Here is a 23,670-nt window from a genome sequence, read left to right on the forward strand (position 1 = left end):
ATGTTTCCGTGCTGCCATTAGGCGCTCAGCAAACACAACTCTGCTCGAGTCGGGTGTCGAACCTCGAGCCCCCTTCATAGATAGTCAAGCCAAGCCAAGTTCAAGCGTACTTAGTCTCTCGACCACGCTTCCTAAAATGCACTTTCACGACATAATCTGTTAACATAGTTTAACAACCATTATAATATTAATATCTCTATTAGGCCTATTTGTCTTACACTAATCTATGATTCATGACAGAATATAATAAAAATTGAAGTAAAATGTAGAAAACAGTCGTCTCTCTCAAAAGTTTTTATGTGGAATCTCCATCTGAGAGTTGGCGTTGATTCAATACTTTTATTACCAAAGGGAACAAAAGAGTTCATGTCTCTGTGATGCTATAAATTCGTGCTTCTAAGTGTGTTTCATCTCTAGACCAATCGTCCTAGAAGGCCTAAACACTGACCTGTGATGTCACAACCTGCAGGCAGTGAAAACTGTAAGGCGCTTCCGCGGCGTCTAATGCAGATTAACCAAACGGAGATAACTCTCAACGAAATCCAACAACAGCGGCGAAAAGCCGAGCAATCAATAGAAGTTTGTGGAGGCTGATACTGAACAAGAAGTTTAATAGTAACGAAGGGAACTGTCGAATGTCAGCTAACTCTCTACGTTCATTACGAGCTTTCTTCTCTCCAAGCCATCCCGAAAGTAGTCGGTATACATCGGCTCATATTTCGCTATTTCCCTTTAAAACCTAGTCTTGTCCTTGAAGCGTCCTTGTCTCTAAGTCAAAACCACTGACCTATATTTACTAAATCTAGACTGGAAATCGGAAACAAATTCTTATCCGCAATTGATCGATTCGCAGACCTATATATGTATATATAGAGAGATTTCTATGTACGTAACTCTTTTTCAAGCTGTAAGGGAAGTCGACCCACATCTAGGAAAATCATTCTTTTCTTGTCTTAGAAAAGTAATGATCTTTAGTTTTCAAAGTTTAGAAGTAATGCGAAATCATTTCTCGGATTTTCATTAGAATGAGCTATTAATCACAGAACTATATATTCACGCAACTATATGAAACAAAGCCATTTCCTGTTAGTTTCTGTTGAGATAATGTTTCAAAAATTCTAGATCGAAATAATTCATGTCTGTTGATCATCTTGTGTACATTTAAATAGATTGATTATCTAGATCTTTCTAGAATATGTATCTAAAAATTGCAAAAATAATTAAGAGACGAGAGTACTCTTATTTTTTCGACCTTCAATTACTAGATCTAGATCTAAACATTAAATTACATGTTACATAGGTTAGGGTTGAAAAAAAAAAGACTTTTCTTCTTATAACTACTTTACAAAATAACGCCTTGTTTCAACTTTAAAAACAAATATTTCACGACATTTTTTGAAGTATTAAAAGATCTCCAGGTCCAGTCTAGTTATAATTTAATATAGCCTATAGGTCTGTGGTCAAAACATTCGCTATTTCCGAAACAAATAACCTAACCCTAATCGTGCCATAACAAGACCAATATCTCGTTGCCACTTCATTGGTCTGTACGACGAATACCCAACCTTTGGCCACAGTTGTGAATCAAGGATAGAGCTCTTTAGTCACACGAAAAAGTTGCCAATAGAAACAATCTTCTCTCGAGAATTAAAATGCAACAGAGACTAGTTAAAGGGGGCTAACCAGAGCTAGTTTGAATTGTTGAATGCTTTAATATTCAATATGAGTAAATGAAACAGTTAGACAAAAAAAGACTCTTGACAGAGAACTTGTACACACTTGTACGCACAGTGCACACTTGTACACACAGTACACACTTGTACACACAGTACACACTTATACACACAGTACACACTTGTACACACTTGTACACACTTGTACACATTTGTACACACAGTACACACTTGTACACACTTGTACACACTTGTACACACCCTTCCTCTCAACCTTGGAGGAGAAGTTTGTTTTTTTTTTTAAAGGGAGGTGGTGAGGTTGGTTGGTAGAATGTCGAGCGTGGGTGGCGGGCAATCAATGCACGATAGTGTGTGCAAATAATTGATGAAAATTAGTTTACCTAAAGTTTAAAGGGTATTTCTAGCGTTTTTTAGTTGTACCATCTATGTCTATCCTCAGATCTTGGTTGTTATCACTATAATTCAAATCTCTGTAATAAACATCACGTTCTTGTTTAACTCAACGTATGTCTTCCGTACATGTTGTATCAGGTTTATTAATCCTCAGGGCTGGGTTCTTATCACTATTGCCCTCATCTCTGTAATCATTTGACCTTTTTGTTCCAGCTTGTCTTCTGTTCGTATTTAGCGCCAGAATTACTTCATGTATACTAAATTTAAGATAAGATAAGATAATTTTATTGATTCTAACAAATAGAAACTCAATGTGACTACAATTGTCCGTCTCGGCACCATTACTATAAAAATAACAACAAACAGATAGATACAAACACATACACCATTTGCACATTAACATACACACTAAAGCACAAGTGCTAGCACCATTTACACATGGAAATACACACTAATACACAAACACCATTTACACATTAACATACACACTAAAGCACAAGTGCTAGCACCATTTACACATGGAAATACACACTAAAGCACAAGTGCTAGCACCATTTACACATGGAAATACACACTAATACACAAGTGCTAACACCATTTACACATTGAAATACACACTAATACACAAACACCATTTGCACATTAACATACACACTAAAGCACAAGTGCTAGCACCATTTACACATGGAAATACACACTAATACACAAACACCATTTGCACATTAACATACACACTAAAGCACAAGTGCTAGCACCATTTACACATTGAAATACACACTAATACACAAACACCATTTGCACATTAACATACACACTAAAGCACAAGTGCTAGCACCATTTACACATTGAAATACACACTCATACACAAACACAAACACCATTTACACATTGAAATACACACTCATACACAAACACCATTTACACATTAACATACACACTCATACACACAGCGCTTGCGTTTAAAACTTGTACGCACATTTTTTTAATATTTTAAATGTCACACCGGCGCATAAAGAGAAGACATTTCACTTTTGGCAGAATTTGTCTTGGGTGAAGGGACGAACTGGCTTTATGGACCTTCCAGCAAATGCCCAGTGGGCCGGTAAGAAATGGGCCTGTGAGGCCGAATGGGCTGCGTGTAATGGAAGTGAAGCTGGTTGTACATTGTAAATGTTTTTTTTTTTTTTAAATAATTTTCTCTTATAAGAGCCACTAATTTATCTCGTCTATTATGTCAGTCAATTTCTTATGAAATAACCTCTAAGCGATTCACATATAAAATAAGGATCTTATTTCATATAGAACTATAGAATTCTTGTTCGTGTGACTATATTAGGATGAATCTATAAAAAGATTATTTTTTTCATTACTACAACCTTTAGACGCTCATCACGTCACAAAACTCATGGACAAGACTGTATGCTAATGCAAAGGCCGTTTTGGCACCAGGACTATGTGTACTTTAGTGTTTTGTTGCCTAAATAAGAGCTGAAACCTTTATAAACCTTTTTCTGTTCGTGTGCCATTCAAGGGAGGTAAGAGTTGCCTCCCCCCCCCCAAAAAGCCAGGAAAATAATCGACTGAGTATAACATACAAGTTTAAACATACACTGCTTGATTAGCACCTAGATTTGAATAAGTCAATATACATATATATATATTTAAAGAATGTGGGAAATAAACATTTGTGTTGACCTTCAATGGAGAAGTCTCTTCTCCAGCGATAAATCGATATTTTAAATATATTTTTCAGTATATGTAACTCTGCCTATAGATCAAAGTAGAGAGGCTACACACCCTAACGTCAACATGGCGATCTCAAGCGGAAGTGAACGGGCACAAACTTCCGGTTTCGAAACTTTTTTTTTTTTACTTACTACGTTTCCAGCGGGAGACAAATTATAGCAAGAGAGAGCATCTTTGCTTTCTTTTGAGGGGAAAAAAAAAACGCTGCATTAAAATTACATAGTAAAAACCATTGAGCCGGTTAACCCTTTCACACCCAGACTTCATTTTGTAAATCTAAAATCAAAATGTTTCCCTAGTTCGATTGTACACCAAGGGAGATAACTCTCTCTGGAACAATTTTAAACTCGTTTTTGTTTTTTTTTTTACGATTGACATTTTTTTTTCTTTTTTCACCCTTAGTCTTTGCTTTTTTCCAAAATTTGAATAGGATGTCAAGGGCAGCAATCCACTGAAACGCATTCACTTGATGTCAGCTTTAGTCTGGTGCCCTCCCCTAGGATATGTGACCTGGTTATTAACGCCATGGCCATTTGGTCACGTGTCATGGTCAGTCGCTTGTGAGAGCTACTTGTAAGTGAAGCTGGCTCCCGAAAGAGTTTGTGGAGGTGGAGAGTACACTAGTTAACTCATCACGAGATCATTTTTCTTTAAATAAAAATCTTATTTGTCAGTTAATTTTTAAAAAATCTAACAGCCTTGTACCTATTTTGGTTTGTACATCTTATCTTATAAATTACAGACGTTACTTCAGAGCAGGCGCTAGCCCGGGACAACGTCAGGCCGGCTCTAAGAATCCTAAAAAAAAAAAAAAAAAAAAAAATCGCGGGGCCCTATGCAAAACTATGCAGTCTGAATAGGGATAAGCACAATGCCAAAATTAAGATTTTGTATTAGAAAATATATTCGTATTTGCAATAATTTTTTTTTATTAAATGGATGCTGACAATTTCGTTTTATTTTAATCGCGCGTACAATTGGCACCCCAAAATGACAATTGTGTTTCTTTTTATGGAGATTAATTAATGAGTTTTCAATAGATTTTAATAATTTCAGGAAATTTCCAGTAGGCCCTGGAAAATCAGGAGGGTCACGGAAACCCTGTTATTATCTAAAAAATTATAATGGTTTAATTTAATACTTTACACACAGAATTAGCACGGGACCTATGAAAGTGCGGGGCCCACTGCGGCCGCATAGGTTGTAGTGGCCTAAGACCGGCCCTGGTCCGACGCGGATATGTTAATCAGTACTTAAAAGTAATTGGTTTTCCTGGCTGATTCAGAATACTCTTCCCATGCTTTCAATGTGACTATATATATATTGGCCTCCTTCAGTCGTAGAACGACTTTGGTTCATCTCGAACACTTTCCCATATGGCTGTGGAGCCCTATTCTGGAGAGACACTCCCGTCCAAATGTATTGCAGGTCAAGGTGGCATTCGCTTTTGGTGGTAGAGGAGCCGTATGTCACGCTTTTCTTCCAGAGCTGAGGCCCATGTTTTCTCGCTGTCCATAGCTTTATTGGTCACCATCTCTCTCCAACTAGTGGCACTAGGGAAGAAAAAAAAACATTTGTGGTAGTAGTCTTTACATGGAACAAGGAATGTGCCTTTAACTCTGTGTTTTTCTGAGTATTTTTTTAGGTTTTTTTTTTGTATTTGTAAACTATGTCTCTATCAGAAAATCTTTTTGAACAGAAAAAAAAAACTCATCACAAGATCAATTCCTCGAATTAAAGGAAATGGACAAAAAATGAATCAGTTTAAAAAAAACAACAACAAAGAAATAAAAACAAATGAGATATTTGTTTGTAGATGTATTTGTTGCAATGTTTTAATTCTGTCCTGGCCTGGCATTGACACAGATTCTAATTCAATTGGTGAATTTCACCAGACAAAAGCAAGTTTTCTTTCCTGATTTCTAGAAAAGAGTGGCTGAAAAAAAAAAAAGAGATTAATAGATGAAAAATAGGGACCGCGAAAGTTACCACTAAAAAAAAAGGCTGTTTGAAATTTTGTTTGCTTAAAAATTCAGAAACATTAATTGCAGAATTTTTTCTTTAATTTTTTTTTTATTAAATTAATTTTAGTCATTAAACAATAGAAATTATTAAATTATATTCAAATTTCTAAAACTTAACAATATTCAAGCTTAGCCTTTCCTTCTATTAATATGACACGTGTCTCGTGACTATAATGCAGTATACATAAAAGTAACACCCAAACGTACTGGGAAATTCGCTCAATCCACTAACTGTACTGTAAAACAATTTATTTTTTTGGTTAACTCTCTCTGTTCTGCAAACTGACTCCAGAGTGAGACTGATAAAAGCCTTGACTACAACAGTAACTGCAAAATGCCAAGTCTTGTTACTGGTCAGCCTTGCAGAACTATGCTACAGCTTGCACCTAAAAGCTTTTGGAGTGAGTGCGTGACGTCAAAAGCCCTGGTCACGTGGTCTTATTTGTTTATCCGTTTTGTCTTTTTGTTTTGTTTTCAGTGCATCTCGCCACGTGGTTCCCGTGAGTAGAGCAGCTAGAGCTGTATAATTCAGATGTCACATGTTTTGGTAAATTTGCTTAGCCATTTGACATTTCCTATTCATGGGCGTATCTCGTCTTCTACATTGTTCTTTCACATCGTAGCGTTGAGTCACAATGTTGTTACACTAAGGGCCAGGGCTTCTTTAATGTTTTAACCTCCATAACGAGTTCGTGTGAGTGTGTGTATGTGTGTTTGGTGTGTGTGGGGGGGAGGGGATATATATTGTTCTGTTATGAACTGGATGTCTCTCTCTTTTCTGTCTTTTTTCCTCTTCTTCTTTTTATCTTATTTTTTCTACATTCTCACATCTTTCTCTTTCTTCTGTATTTATTTCTCTCTCTGTTTCGTTGTTCTATCACCCTTTTTATCTCCCTTTCTCTCTTTCCTTGTCTTTCCCTCTTGTGCCGAGACCAATCGTTATATTAGACGTGAACTCTGACCTTTCGACGTCGCAGCCTGTAGGCGGTGGAGACCAATAGCTCGTTGCCACGTCATGCAGAGCTGTGACGTGGCAGCTAGAGATTGGTCTCAACTTCCTCATAGGTTGTGACGTTGCAGGTCAGTGTTCAGGCCTTCTGTGTTGTTTGGTCTCGCTTGTAACCCCTACCCTTTTTCTTTCCATCTCTAAGTTATATCTGACCCGTGCATGTTAATCAGTACTTAAAAGTAATTAGTTTTCTAGTCTGCTATATTTCTCTTGTTTTTGCCTTGTTTAAAACCTCTATCAATGGTAGGCCCGTCCATTCTTTTATGTTGTCCTCCCATCGCTTTCTCAAGGCAAAAGACAGGGAGAAATGGAGAAAGGCGGTCGACAAGTCTTGCTTGGTGCCCCAACGGTCCGACAGACTAAGGGATAGGTAAAGGTAAAATGTAATATTTCTCTATCATTCTTTTTCTCTCTTTCATCTTTATACAACTCTTTACCCGATAAAATCTTATTCAATTTTGTTCTCAACCTTGAAATCTACAACATAGGAATGTGAGCTCTTTAACAAAGAAGTCATACAAGCTGGAACTTATTTTCCTAGCGCCCCCCCCTCTCCCCTTCATCTCCCGTCTGGTAATGTCTCCCCAGCCCATTTTTTCAGAATTAGCTCCTTTTGCAAAAAACGTCTTTTTTTTTACCTTCATACGCTGTCATTATGTTATCTAGTTTCACAATGCCGGTGACATCCGGGCAATCACTGGCTCAGCCCGGGGTGGAAGGCAACTTGACATTACGTTGAACTTGTCCGCCATTAATGTCAAGTCTCGTGTCGATACATGCCGACTAGAATGGACAGGAAATACGTGTACCTTCCACGTAAGCCCATAAAAATTATGTAAAATAGTAATACCAAAATATTTACAAGAAATGTAAAAATAAAAGAACAGACGAAGAATTCCGCAGACGGCTGGCAGCATCGCGGACAATAAATTAAAATACTCTTACATACTTCCTATATATATGGTTAACCAATTAAGTCAACAATTATCTGAGAAATAGAGGAAACAAAAAAGTAATACCTTCTTTATCATATTTTCGTTTAGCGAAACTCTCATGCTTATAGCAAGCTCAGTGCGCTATTATCCAATCACTCTTAGGGACCAGCCGGGGAGAGGAGAGTATGTGGAAGGTTTCCGTGCTGCCATTTCAAATAAAACAAAAAGTTGCTTGAGACACCTTGATAAATGGTGTATGAGCCATTGAGCTATTCAAGTTCTTATAAAAAAAAAAATCCTTAATGTTTTCCTCCCATTGCTTAGTCTGTCTCTCCTTCTTTTTCCTGGTACCGTTCCCTGCCCTGATGATCTCATTTTAGGGCCGCACAGTCTTTAATTGCGTTTTGTTGAGAAGGTCATCAGGGGTTCCAATTCAATCCTATTTAGGATTTTCACATTTGTCATATGGTCTTTGTGATGCTTATGATCCTCAATTCTATGGTTAAAATCTTCATTTCACTTCTGCAGTAAAGGATTAGCACGCGTTCAGAAATGACCAGGACGAGTCTGATATATGTGTTGAGAGCTATGGTCTTATTTTTTGCTACTGTTGGTGTGTAACAATACTAGCAGAGATACCCGGTGTGGCTAGTGTTGATTTTTTATTTTTTTATTTTATTTTATTTATTTTTTTTTTTTTTAAATGAAAGGCTAAACAAATAACAATAACACTAAAACTAAAAGACCCAAGAACAATAATTAGGGCCGATATATCTACTTTTTTTTGAAGTAACGTCTGTATTTTATAAGATATGTGTAATAGAAACTCAAACCATGTTATGTTTTTGGAAGACAGTGACCACCCATCCCAGCATAACTAAGTCAAGTCATCGCCAAGTCATCTATCAAGGCAAGAACAGAGCGGTACAAAAACTCGTTCGTTCCTTATTTGGACAGACTCTATCACCGCCACTCGTTGATCAGAAAACATGAAAAGGACCAAGATATTTGTGTGTAGTCGCTGAATGAACTCTTTGTGTCTGTTCTATTTATGTGAATGTTTCTGTTGTGTTGTCCTTGTAATCAAACAAATTTCCTGTCACAAACCGGGGTGAGCCCACAACCGTTTGTGTGTGTGTAGCAGAACAACCGCAGTCCACTACCATGGCCTTAGTTATTGTGTAAAGTTTTAAGTTGATTTCTGTTATTTATATTTTAGATCTAATGTCATTATTTATGTTTTAATATATTTTAATTAGATTTGTTTATTATTGAAAGGGGGAAATAAGTAGTTTTTTTGTGCTTTAATGTTTATTTTGTTGTCACGGGACCAGAGTACCTAGGCTACCACGAGGGCGGGGTGATCTGGGGAAAGGGGCAGTGGTCATCACTGGTCAGATACTGATGATGCATGTAGACGTAACCACTGAGGATGCGTCACTGATGATGCAAGGGGACGTAACCACTGTGTTGCGGTGTAGTCCACGTGGGAGGGTTCTTTTTGCTCTGAAAAGGAGAGAGTTAGTTGGCGTGGGTCTTGTAGAGCGGACGGTTGTATTTCCCGCTCCTGCTAGTTTCCTAATCTGGTACGAGAAAACTATAGCAGAAGGACTTCATGATTAGAGACATAGTCATTAGAGATCTGAGTTTAGTTTTAGTAGTTGATGTACCTGTATATAACGTTTCATTTGGAAGTTTATTTGTTGTGTATAAAATAAAGTTACAGGTTAAAGTTGTAGCCTCTAACTACATTCCGTGTTGAGTTGCATATCTCAGTTATATATATGTTAGTTATAACACCAAAATCGCGACACGGCTAAAGCTACCCAAGTTCCAGCGTCAACAGTCGGGCCTCCTGAATCACCCTAGACAACGACCAGTTGCAGGAGGCGCCAGCACACTGCTAGCGTCTTGTGACATTTCCATAAGGATCAATAAAGCAGTCTTAGTCTTAGTCTTAGTTTTAGTCTTATCTTTTGCAATGAAAATTTGAGCAATTTTTTTAATGGCAATACCATTTTTGACGCCATTTAAAAAAAACAAATTAACCATGGCACGACTTTCGATTTAAGGACTTTATGTTTTTTAACATCTCCGATACACTTTTAGAAACAATAAACAATAGTTAGACAAATTTTGATGGTTTTGTTTTGTTATGTTTGTGACATTAAATCTTTGAAATAAACCTCGAAGCATTGTCTCTATGTGAGCCTACGTGTACCTCAGCTTTGCTAGTCACTGACTTGCTGGCGTGCTACATTACAACGATCGCGGGCCCAATCTGTTACTGACGCTGTAGTTCGCTTGCTCCGTGGACTCGATTCTTTAAGATAAGCTTTAAAACGAGACGATCGTGTGACAGGCAAACATCGAAACATGATGTTGAGGTCTGGACATCGGAACCATCATCAGGAAATGAGCAGAGTTGGCAGAACATCAAATACCTTGTGAACTCTTTGGAAAGCATTCACTCCCTTTGTATTGTCCTTTTTCAATCAAAATGTCCGATACTTATTGTGTGTCAACCAATGATATATATGAAATATTTTCACTAATTTCGCTGTTCCTACACGATTATAATGACTTCTTTTTCATTCATTAAGTTTATGAGTTTATAGCTTACAAATGTTTCTAGAATGACTGACAAAATGAACTAAAATATATAGTTAAAAATTGCGTTTTGCAGTATAATCATTAATCATAGGTATGTATAACGCTGTGTTCAACTTGGATTGCATATATATATATGGGGGGGGGGAAGGTTTATTAAATCTATTTTGGTACATTTATATAACATTAGGAGGGAAAAAAAACTGCTCAAAATTGGCGGATAAATTAGTATTTTAATTCAGTTTATGTAAGATATACTAACAGTCACAACATCTAATTATATTGCAGTGTTCATTTTAAACACAATTTTTTGGTATTTCTAAATGGGTATTTGGGGGTGGTCAGTGTGGAAAATGAATGGGCCATGTTTTTGTGTGAAACCCATTTATCTGCTCAACACAATAATCAAAGTAAAACTAAGTATTTCTTGATTAAAGAATCTATGTTGTTTTTAAAATCTACGCTGTTATTTTTTGTGTTCTGAGACATCTTCGTGAAATTAGTTTGATCATTAGTGACGTCATTCTATCAACGTAACACGTACGTCTGCTGCCAAGTTCTGATCACTAATTGTGTAATCTTGACGCACTAATGGCATTGTTTCCTCACGCAGAAGCATCCCCGCGGGAGGTTGCGTACTCTCACGCAACTATATACCTCATTCCTTTAAGAGCTTGGCTTTAAGCACACATTAATCAGAGAGACTTACTACTTCTCGCACAAATTAATGAGCATCTGTATTTACTGGTATCTTGATTGGTAAAAAACATTAATATACAGATCTTTTAACGGCCTTTCGATAGTATTTAATGTCGCCGCCATACACCAAGATTACCTTATGCATGACTTACTAAGTGTAATATAGATCAGTGGTGGTGCACCGCATTTATTTACCTTGAAACAAACACATCTCTGAAACTCATGTCACGGGCCGCTGCAATGGAACGGATCGTTCTCGGGGTCGCGGCTGAGTAGGGGATTGTAAAAAGGGGTCACCAAGCTTAAAAGTTTGAGAACCGCTGTCTTATACGCTGAGATTGCAGAGGGAGTCAATCAACGTGTCTTTCTTTCTCTTTCTGTATAAATCATTCTAAATTTCATATAATATATTATTGTAAGAAGCAGGGGTCGCGGTGACTGATCAGTAAAGCCCTTGGCTTCCGAACCGAGGTCCCAGGTTCGAATCCTGGTGAAGACTAGGATTTTAATTTCGGAATCTTTGGGCTCTAGTGGGTACCTGACATTAGTTGGAGAAAATAAATTTGGTCGTTGTGCTGGCCACATAAAGCCTTCGTTATCACAGAAACATGACCTTCACATTATCTGCACTATAGAGGTCTGAATAAGGAGGCTTACTGTAAGAAGCTTACTGTAAAAAGATTATTTTGTAGAAACAATCTTATACTAAATTGTTCAATTATTTCTTAATATCATTCTAAGAGTCCAAATGTAACAAAAAAAACAACAACAACAAATCATTGAAAACAAAAAACACAAATGCTGCGCGTGCGACTAATTTTCTGAAAGGGCAATTGATGTTATGTGTATTAGTTTGTTTGCAAAAGTAGACATTTTTACCTGGAGTTTGAGTTACTCTGGACAACATCTTACATTAGGGCTCTCTCGTCTGCTGGACAACATCTTACACGAAGGCGAATTGCGTTTCTTTGCAATTGTTTACAATCTTCTTTGATGGAAAATAGTCTCCCTTATTTTTCGGTGTGGGAGAGAAATCCCTTTAAATCTCCCGTTTGTTTTCATTTCATTTTATTGCTTCCGGTTTGCATTCTTTAAACCAGGGTTTCCCAAACTCTTTTCTTTACGGAACACTTCGCACGATCTGAGTTTTTACTGAAACACTTTGCTTATTTTGTAAGTGAGGAATAAAAAGTGAATAAACAGACAGACCCTTCCCCAAACACAATAATTAAATAGACAACATATTGAAAGATAATTTTATCCAACTAAGTAATACAAACTATATCTTGTTACACGCGTTAAAAGTTTGATTTTATAGTGTTAAAATGTACGCCAAAAAGATTTATCTTAAACCTTTTAAAATACATGAATGATCAACACTTAAGCACACCGAATAAATATTGCTTACATACTCTTAGTGATGTGCAAAAGTTAACTAAAAAGTTGCTAACTTTTAGTTTAACTAAAAAAAATTAGTTAATGCCAAAGTTTAATTAAAAAATAAAAGTTTAGTTAAAATCCTAGTTTAATTATTTTTTTTTAGTTACAAACTAAAAAGTTTAATTACAAATTGTACAAACTTTTTTAACATACATACCAATAAATAATTAGATTTATGTAATTTGGAGAATATATATAATGAATAATAGAGAGGAGAATAAACAAGAGAGTGCACAGGTCACTAGAAAGCCTTTTGACCTTTACCCTATAATGGTCGCTATTCCCGCCTTTAAAAAAAAAAATACACGTGTTCATTATATTTCTAGCAAGTTTCACTGCTTGATAAATCCTGATTCTATAGATCTACATTTTGCTGCTTTTATTAAACACCAGTGTGTTCTTGTATAGCTGCAGGCAAAGAATTTTGCTTTACTATAGATCTAAAAGAAATGTCGACTCTTTTTATTTAAAAACTTTTTACTAGATCTAGAGTTAGAGTCAAGTGACGTCTAAGTCTATTAGTATTATTAGTTTAGTCTATTACTACTGAATACTTATACTTACTACTATTAGATCAATAGTCATAATAGTCTATATATTTAATTATTTTAGTCTCTTAGTCTTAAGTAGAGTCTAACTCTTTATTATAAGTCAATAATATAGATCTATTAATTGAAATCTATTATCTATATTACTTTACTTTATTAGACTAGATCCATTAGTTTAGAGATTCTTTTCTATAACTATAATATGTAACTATTCTAGAATTAGAGTCTAGATTAGATCTAGAATCTAGATATATCTAGATTACTTATTATACTAAGACCTAAGATGCATAGATGGCGGTATCTATAATACTAATAATAGTCGTCACTATGCTAGATTCTAGATCTAATACTAAATTAACTAAATCTAGACTAGATTCTAGATCTACATCTATGATCTACTTCTATTATAATTATACTTATATCTACTATCTAGATCTATTAGATCTAGATCTAGTATTATCTACTAGAGTATATAGATCTAAATACCCATACCTAGTTATAATCATAATTATAATAATATAAAATCTCTAGATCTAGAGTTACTAAGATATCTACTAGACTAGACTCTATCTAGATTTTAGATCTTTTAGTAGTAGCAACTAGTATTTCTTAGATTATTTTTAGATTAATATATTAATTATTTGGTCTAGGTCTAGTAGCTAGATCTAATTCTAGATCCAGATTATATTTCAATTTCTGATCATTTCGTTTGTAGAAGATATTAGATCCAGAATATTCTAGAATCTAGAGTTAGTTAATAATAATAATAATAATCTTTATTATCCGTAAGGAAGTTTGTCTTACAATTTGTGCATTACACCAAACAAAAAACATAACTATAAGAAACCAAAGTGTACATTCAGTTAGAGAGTCAACATCACTAGCGGATCCAGAACTTTGGACTGGGGGGGGGGGGGCGATTTTTTTCCAAACCCTAACCCTAACGCCCAGTAAACCCTAACCCTACGCATAAACGTGCTTACAGCACATACACACACACACACACACATATATATATATATATATATATATATATATATATATATATATATATATATATATATATATATATATATATATATATATATATATTTGAGAATAAAAAAAGCAGCATTTCTCAACCTTCGGCGAAAAACAAAACAACTGGGGCAGCGCTTTAAGGTTCTCTTTGTGGAGTTCGGGGCGAAGCCCCGACGCCAAAAGCGTTTTCTTGCTTTTTTCACTACAAAAACGTATTTTCCTGACATCTACAGCTCATTATTCGTCAATGGAGTTCGGGTTCGCCCCGCCGCCATAAGCGTTTTCTTGAATTCTTCATTGCAAAAACGCATTCTCCTGACAAGTACAGCTCATTATTCATCCATGGAGTTCGGGGCGAAGACCCGACGCCAAAAGCGTTTTTTTGCATTCTTCACTGCAGAAACGTATTCTCCTGACATCTACAGCTCATTATTCATCAATGGAGTTCGGGGCGAAGCCCCGACGCCATAAGCGTTTTCTTGCATTCTTCATTGCAGAAACGCATTCTCCTGACATCTACAACTCATTATTCATAAATGGAGTTCGGGGCGAAGCCCCAACGCCAAAAGCGTTTTCTTGCATTCTTCACTGCAGAAAAGCATTCTCCTGACCTAAAGCTCATTATTCATACTATTAAAAAAGGACCTTTCGAATAATGTTGTACTTGAAAAATATTCTAATATGAATTTATAGGCCCATAATACATTGCAAATAAAACCGATTTGTTGCTTGAAAAGATAGGATACCCCACGTATTTAGATTTTTGCTTTGAGAATCGCCGCCGAAAAAAAAACTTATTTGATAAATAGTATTCAAGAAAACTGTAGTATGAATTGTGAGTTATAGTTCCAAAATTTTTAGCTAGAAAAATATCAGATTGAGTAAAGGTTGGGAAAAGGCGACTATACAAACATTATTTGAGTTTAGAACTCATCTCAATCATGACTCTTATACTGAAAAATTTCATTTGAATTCTAACTTTTCCAATGCAAATTCTTTCTTAAAAATAATTATGATAAATTCATGTGAAATTACAAAAAACTCTGTCTGGAAATGGGAATGGCGGTAGAGTGAAAACGATTAATCCTAGCTCCTTTACTAATTTCTGCTAAAGATTGCATTTGGCATTAAAGAATAGGGGTGGGGCGTCTCGATATAAGAATTTAATTTATAGTATATATAAATTATATTAATGACAGATTTTTTTAAATTTGTAATTTCTTAACTATAATACAAAAAGAAAAAGTATTGGTTTGTCCGATGGTGGAAATACGATTGCATGTATCGCCCCTCCCACCTGGTACAACCCTTTTTCATTTAAATTTACTAATGATACAATTTGAGATTAGAGTGTGGTACGACATAATATACAATGGGTCACATATCAATACGTAGTTTATATTATATAGATATTCAACTAATTTTATTCACAAACTTTGATTCTGCACAAAAATAGGACCGCCCCCCCCAGCACTCAGAGGGCTAGAGTGGGGAGGGCAGTACATGCAATCGCCCCCCCCCCCTCTCACCCCACCGAATCGGCCAAAATACCAGAAAGGGAGCGACATAATATAAAATTTATATATTAATTCAAGTTCAACTAATTTTGTTCACAAACTATGATTTCTCCATAAAAACGGACCGCCCCCCCCACTCAAAGGGTTTAGGTGGGAAGGGCAGTGGAGGTATTCGTCCCCCTTCCCCCCCCCCTCCCAAAATCGGCAAACAGGGAACGGCATAATAAAAATATCGGTTAAAATATCAATAACAAGTTTTAATGATATAGATATTTAATTGATTTTGTTAGCAAGCTGTGATTTCTACAAATAAATTTGACCGCCCCCCCCCCACTCGAAAGTGTAAGGGGGGGGGCGGGATTGATACCATCGCCCCTCCCGACCCCACCAAATCAGCCAACATACTAGAGGGGGGGCGAAATAATTTAAAAATAGGTGGAAATATAAATAATTAATATATATTTTTAACATAATTAATAAATTCGTATACAAATCGTGTGAATTTTATACTAAAGTTCGGGGGGGGGGGGTCGGCCGAGTGGGTTTAGAAGTAATGATAAAACTGCATGTTGACCACTGGCGGATCCAGGGGGGGGGTCGGCCGAGTGGGGGGGGGCGATCGCCCCTACCGCCCCCCCCCCCCTGGATCCGCCAGTGGTCAACATGCAGTTTTATCATTACTTCTAAAAGGTAACTTATAATACTTATATTAGAACTTCGACAATTACTTCTAAGTTTTTTCTATAATAGTATCATTCTAGTGATTCTATTAAGATCTACATCTATCGCATAAAGACATTTCAATATTTTTTCATGTTCACAAACATTTTGCTAAAGAGATTGGTTGTGCTTTATACTTTATATTTTCATGTTTGGCTGTTTCGTCCTTAAAAAAGGTCAAAATAGTTAGTAAAAGTTTAACTAAAGTTTTATAGTTTAGTTTAACTAATTTTTTCAATTTGTGGTTAACTAAAAGTTTAATTACTTTTTTTTAGTTCAAACTTAGTTTTAGTTTAACTAAAAAAATTTAGTTTAGTTCCCATCACTACATACTCTGGGTAAATATCCTAAATAATTTCAATCGTTAAGATAGTGCTGGCCATGGGCATTCTCTTAGAAGACATTTCTCCTTCGAAGACATAAAGAAAGATGCAATGAATTAATGCGGGTCTTATAAGACATATGGAGTCGCGGTGGCTGAGCAGTAAAGCATATGGCCTTACTGGGAATTTAATTTCGGGATTTTTAGGGCGCCTCTGGCTCCACCCAGCCCTAATGGAAGCCTGACAATAGTTGGAAAAACGTTAAGGCGGTTGGTCGTTGTGCTGTCCACGGGACATCCTCTTCATCGTGGGTCATAGAAACAGATGACCTTTACATCTTCTGCACCATAGATCGCAAGGACTGAAAAAGGTACTTTGCTTGTCTACTATAAAACATTTGAGTACTTGTACATTACATATACATCTAACTCTCCAGGGCAGGCTTAAGCCAGAGCAAACAATAGGCAACCGCTCCTTACCCTCCAGCCCTACATCACATTCACCTATCCTTTGGTCTGGTGGATCGTTGGGGGCAGCACACATGATCTGACGACCGTCTTTCTCCATTCCCTCTCTGTATTTCACCTTGACTAGGAATCTTTTTAATGACAGTCACCTGCATTCTTGAATGTTTTTTTTTTATTTACATCTGTTTCTCCGTGTACCCCTTCGTCTTTTGCCTGGTTCTGTTCCAGTAGGAAAACTACCAGGGCCTTTACAAACTACACATTTTTTTTTAAAATTAAATCATAGTTTGCTGAGATACCCCTTTGGTTTTAGAGTGGTCAAAACTGTAAAACATCTAATTTACTTTTCTTTCAAAGACCTCTTGGTAATTAAATTGATTTACTTTTAGTCAGAAAAAAAAAAAGTTGTCGACTCCTGTCTCAGTGTTCACGCCCCTGCCTATTCATTTTCACTAAAGCTCTTCTTCACACGAAAGGACCACTACAGCGCCTCTCGTTTCTTGTATTGGCGTCTGCCATTTAAACTTGACCTCCGAACTTTGCCATTTAAAGCTGCCGCCATCAAGTATCAACATTGCACAGCGCGTGCGAGTGTGCGCGCGGGAGAAGTCGTGTGTGAGTCTTACGCTCGTTTGTTTCTTAGCCATCTTCCCGCTCTCTTGGGGACATCGCTCCCCCTGTTTCCTTTCCCCGCGCTTCCCGTCATCCAATTGATCTCTCTCGTCTGCTGAAGTTGAACCACGTGACCCCCGCGCGGATAGGTACTAATCTCTTTCTGACTTTCCAACTTGGGCGTAATTAACTATAATTAGACTTGATGCAGTAATAGTTATTGCCATCATGTGCAGCCCAATAGTGAACTCGAGTAGAGTGTAGATCCATAAACTCTATTGTAATAATGGCTCAGGCACTGCTTGTATTTTGTCAACTGGTTGTATTAAACTACAAGAAGTTAACGACCCCTTTCAAACCCTGCAATCTTTAGGACATTATGACGTAAAGGTCGTCTGCAACTATGTCCTATAGACAACGAGGGTGTCACGAGGCAACCACAACGACCAAACGCCCTTAACTTTCCCCACTAATGTGCACCCATCAAACTTGGGGCGTTAGGATTGTCCCGAAATTCAGAAACCCCAGTTTTACTGAGATTTGAGCCCAAGATCCCTTGGCTCAGAATCCAAGCATTTTACCACTCGGTTATCACACGCCAAACTAGTTGTTTTATACTAAAATGTTTCTTATATTTGTTATCAAATCATTGTACTGTAGTTGTTGGAGGTTTAATAAACATAGGATTCGTGTTTCCCATGGTGTATAAATAGGGCGATGATTTTTTCTTATTGAGATACATATTTGTATTTATTTAACTTAAGGGGAGGGGGGGGGACGGAACAAAAAGTTGAGAAAAAGACAAAAGTGATATAGAATTGATAAGTAAAAAGTCAAGTGTGTTTGGGGGGCGTTTTAAACGTAACATATACTAGAATGTAACTAGAATACAGTGGCTAAAAGCGAGATTTAACAGGAATCTAGTGATGTTTTATCTATCTGACATTCTGTGAGATAACTTTAACAAGAATCTTGGGAGGTTTTGTCTCTCCATAGTTTTTGGCACCAGGCGTTTCTATAAATAGGACAAAAGAAGTCTATGGCCTTCATTGCTGCTCCTACAAAGTTATTACATTTTGGTTCATTGGAGGTGACTGTTGCCAATGTGATTTAGGTGTGATTTAGGTGTTTTATGTACGATCTAAGTTTTATGCGATCTAAGTTTTTTTTTGGTCTTTAATGTTCATTCATTTTTGTGGCAGCTGTGCTGGAAACAACAGAGATGATGAAAGGGTTCTTAAATTCTTCCCTCCACCCACCGCTTTTCTGCAGTTTATATCCGTTGTTTTTTTTTCTTTTCAGATTGTTTACAAAGCCTTTCTTTTTTTTTCTTTTCAGATTGTTTACAAAGCCTTTCTTTTTTTTTTCGTTTCAGATTGTTTACAAAGCCTTTCTTTTTTTTTTTCTTTTCAGATTGTTTACAAAGCCTTTCTTTTTTTTTTCTTTTCAGATTGTTTACAAAGCCTTTCTTTTTTTTTCTTTTCAGATTGTTTACAAAGCCTTTCTTTTTTTTTTCGTTTCAGATTGTTTACAAAGCCTTTCTTTTTTTTTTTCTTTTCAGATTGTTTACAAAGCCTTTCTTTTTTTTTTCTTTTCAGATTGTTTACAAAGCCTTTCTTTTTTTTTTCTTTTCAGATTGTTTACAAAGCCTTTCTTTTTTTTTTCTTTTCAGATTGTTCACAAAGCCTTTCTTTTTTTTTTCTTTTCAGATTGTTTACAAAACCTTTCTTTTTTTTTTTTTTTCAGATTGTTTACAAAACCTTTCTTTTTTTTTCTTTTCAGATTGTTTACAAAGCCTTTCTTTTTTTTTTCTTTTCAGATTGTTTACAAAACCTTTCTTTTTTTTTTTTTTTCAGATTGTTTACAAAGCCTTTCTTTTTTTTTTCTTTTCAGATTGTTTACAAAGCCTTTCTTTTTTTTTTTCTTTTCAGATTGTTTACAAAGCCTTTCTTTTTTTTTTCTTTTCAGATTGTTTACAAAGCCTTTCTTTTTTTTTCCTTTTCAGATTGTTTACAAAGCCTTTCTTTTTTTTTTCCTTTTCAGATTGTTTACAAAGCCATAACCAACATGGACCGTGCTCTCCTTGTCTGTGTTCTAAAGCTGCTTTTGATTGGGTAAGAAAAGTCTTACGCCTGTCACGTTTATGGGTATATATATATAGAGAAATTAGGAGGCCCGGTGGCTTCCGATCCGGGCTTCCAGGGTTCGAATCCTGGTAAAGACTGGGATTTTTAATTTCGGGATCTTTGGGCGCCTCTGAGTCCACGCAGCCCTAATGGGTACCTGACACTAGTTGGGGAAAGGAAAAGGCGGTTGGTCGTTGTGCTGGCCACATGACACCCTCGTTAACCGTAGGCCACAGAAACAGATGACCTTTACTACCTCTGTCTTATAGAGCATAAAGTCTGAAAGGGGAACTGTTTTTTTTATACATACATTGATAATTTTGAGTTCGAAAAAAAAATTCATTAGACCAGTATATGATAAAAATAAGTGAACACCGTTTGTTATGGTACCGGCCACGTGATATCCTCGTATCTCTTGAGAAAGAGGTGAGCTTTCCTTTATCACCCCAATATATCTCCTGGTCTCAAAAGGAAAACTACTTTGAATATATGTAGCTATAGATCAATGCATACAAAGAGACATATTTTCGGCACTGAACGTATTTAAGATTACGACATTTCTCTAGCTGAAGTAGTAAGATGATTGTCGTTATGTGGGTGAAGAATTAGCTTCGTGTTTGAATGAAACATACTTTACCAAACAGCTGTAGCTAATCTTTTCTGTGTTTGAAACCAGGTTTTTGTGTTCCTCTACACGGTTCTCAAACATCGACACTAAGACTAACCTGTTTTCTGAACTCTGGCGTAGACCGAGACCAAGCGTTATGGAAGGTACCAACACTGGCCTGCGACGTGGAAACCTGTGGGCAGTGGAGACAGACATGTGACGTGGCTACGAGCTATAGGTCTAAACTGCCCACAGATTGCGACGTTGAAGGTCATTGTTCAGGTCTTCTGTGTCAATTGGTCTCGAGTAGACTCGTTAATGAATATTTTTTTTATAAATAAATATTTTCTAATGTGCAAAAACATTTTTCTTGTATTTAACTCTTTCTCTCCTAATTCACGATGCCAACGTTGATTTGTATTTAACTCTTTCTCTCCTAATTCACGATGCCAACGTTGATTTGTATTTAACTCTTTCTCTCCTAATTCACGATGCCAACTTTGATTTGACCCCATTACACTAAATTGATAATATGTGTTGTGCTGGAAGAGCATGCATTCCCTTATAATTCGATACAAATTATAACATTTTCTGATAACAAACAAACGAGTCATTGAAGTTTAATCATAACAGGATAGTAAATTACAAATGAGCAGAGCCAGTGGTTTACCGTGGATAGAAAGAGTTTGAGAACTTTTGATAAGTAAACTTTTTTAGGTTCATATAAGGTTTTCATTAAAGTGAATAAAATAAGATTTCCTTCAGAAGATCTAGGGCAAAAATGAAAAATTCATTTAAAGTGATCTTAGCTTTCTGGTTCTCATTTAAAAAAAGACCAGAAGAGCCTTTATATCAGCTGTTGAAAATGTATTTATACTCGATTCATCATTCATTTTACTCAAGCGATTTATAATTTCAAAGTAGTGTTAGTATTTTCTATAATACTTAGATCTTTCTTTTTTTTTTTAGGGTTATTTCTGCTGCGAAAGTTCAGAGAACAAGCTTCAGGTGGAGTGAGCTGCCATCACTGAGAAACAGAAACAGTAGAGTGATACCTTCACGGAACACATATTTTAACAGACACGAGAAACGACCATTTGATGAGATCGGCAGTGGATTGATTGGCAAAAGACCTTTTGACGAGATAGGCAGTGGATTAATTGGCAAAAGACCTTTTGACGAGATAGGCAGTGGATTAATTGGCAAAAGACCTTTTGACGAGATAGGAAGTGGATTAATTGGCAAAAGACCTTTTGACGAAATAGGAAGTGGATTAATTGGCAAAAGACCTTTTGATGAAATAGGAAGTGGATTGATAGGTAAAAGACCATTTGATGAAATAGGAAGTGGATTGATAGGTAAAAGACCATTTGATGAAATAGGAAGTGGATTAATTGGCAAAAGACCTTTTGATGAGATAGGAAGTGGATTAATTGGCAAAAGACCTTTTGATGAAATAGGAAGTGGATTAATTGGCAAAAGACCTTTTGATGAAATAGGAAGTGGATTAATTGGCAAAAGACCTTTTGATGAAATAGGAAGTGGATTAATTGGCAAAAGACCTTTTGATGAGATAGGAAGTGGATTAATCGGCAAAAGACCTTTTGATGAAATAGGAAGTGGATTAATTGGCAAAAGACCTTTTGATGAAATAGGAAGTGGATTAATTGGCAAAAGACCTTTTGATGAAATAGGAAGTGGATTAATTGGCAAAAGACCATTTGATGAAATAGGAAGTGGATTAATTGGCAAAAGACCATTTGATGAAATAGGAAGTGGATTGATAGGTAAAAGACCATTTGATGAGATCGGAGATGGATTAATAGGTAAAAGACCTTTTGATGAAATTGGAAGTGGATTAATCGGCAAAAGACCATTTGATGAAATTGGAAGTGGATTGATAGGTAAAAGACCTTTTGATGAAATTGGAAGTGGATTAATCGGCAAAAGACCTTTTGATGAAATAGGAAGTGGATTGATTGGAAAAAGACCTTTTGATGAAATAGGAAGTGGATTGATAGGTAAAAGGTCCATTCATAAGAATGAAAACAAAGCCAACGTACACAGTACAGCCCCAGAGCACAATAAATAATAGTCGCAGTTCATATTATTTCTGTATCCAGCTTTTCATTCAACAAAAGCTGTTCTATTATGTTTTTTTTCTTTAGAAATAACCCAGGAAATACCCAGAAAATATTCAGAAAATATGAGAACATTCGATTCATATTTACTGACATCATCGCCTGAACTATTGCTGCTTTCGATACATTTATACACCGGACCATATATTAGAGAAAAAAGGGCCCTGTCAGTGTTGATGAAAAAGATATAGACACATGACGATCTGTTTATTGTGTACAAATGATTGTTATTTCAGATTATTGTTATTTCAAATACATAAGAGAAAAGTGACTAATGTCCACTATTAAATCTATTTTGTTGATCCTATCAAGATGTTTTTTTCTTATATCAAAGTAAATCTTCTATATATAAAGCAGTGGTTCCCAAACTTTTTTGTCTCGTAGACCCCTTGCCATGTTTTCTGGTTATCGGTAGACCCTTTGCTTAACTTTCAAATTTTTGCAAATTCAACAATTTTAAAACTAATTTCTATCTGTACAAAAAGTAAAGTTCCCCTCAGACCTTGTGGTCTATAGAGCAGATGATGTAAAGGTCATCTGTTTCTGTGGCCTAAGATTATCGAGGGTGTCATGTGGCCAGCACAACGACCAACAGCCTTTACTTTCCCCAACTAATGTCAGGTACCCATTAGAGCTGGGTGGCCTCAGAGGCGCCCAAAAGATCCCGAAATTAAAAATCCAAGTCTTCAACAGGATTCAAACTCGGGATCCCCGGTTCAGAAACCAAGCACTTTACCGCTCAGCCAAAACGCCTCCTAATTTCTATCTGTAGAGAGTTGAAAAGTGAAAAAGTAATTTAAAGCTACATATTAGAGATTTTAGAGATCTCTCTTTTTATTGATAAAATTCAAAACCAATTAAAATAGCAATATGTATTCCTGGAATCTCCAAACACAATGACCTTAAGTATCATTGTAAGAGTTTTCGCAAAGAGTAGTTTCTCGTGTATTTGTTGACGTTTCACGAGTTGCTCAAATATTGAGTCCGCGTGAAGATGTTATCACTAACGGGAGAAAGAGCGAAGGCGAGTGACTCAACC

The 23,670-nt window shown here is 36.2% G+C and overlaps 1 protein-coding gene across 1 annotated transcript in view; it reads left to right on the forward strand.

The window, feature by feature from the left end:
• LOC106058880 (nuclear pore complex protein Nup98-Nup96-like) overlaps positions 1-22,938 on the forward strand; it is a 59,567-nt gene extending 36,629 nt beyond the window's left edge. The window contains exons 2-3 of the mRNA XM_056012869.1: positions 19,801-19,871; positions 21,460-22,938. Coding sequence (XP_055868844.1) covers positions 19,825-19,871; positions 21,460-22,582 — 1,170 coding nt within the window. The 5' untranslated portion in view covers positions 19,801-19,824 and the 3' untranslated portion in view covers positions 22,583-22,938. The remainder of the gene's footprint in view (positions 1-19,800; positions 19,872-21,459) is intronic.
• Positions 22,939-23,670: the final 732 nt, after the last annotated feature.

The sequence above is a fragment of the Biomphalaria glabrata genome, chromosome 15, assembly GCF_947242115.1.
Source record: "Biomphalaria glabrata chromosome 15, xgBioGlab47.1, whole genome shotgun sequence".
Taxonomy (NCBI): domain Eukaryota; kingdom Metazoa; phylum Mollusca; class Gastropoda; family Planorbidae; genus Biomphalaria; species Biomphalaria glabrata.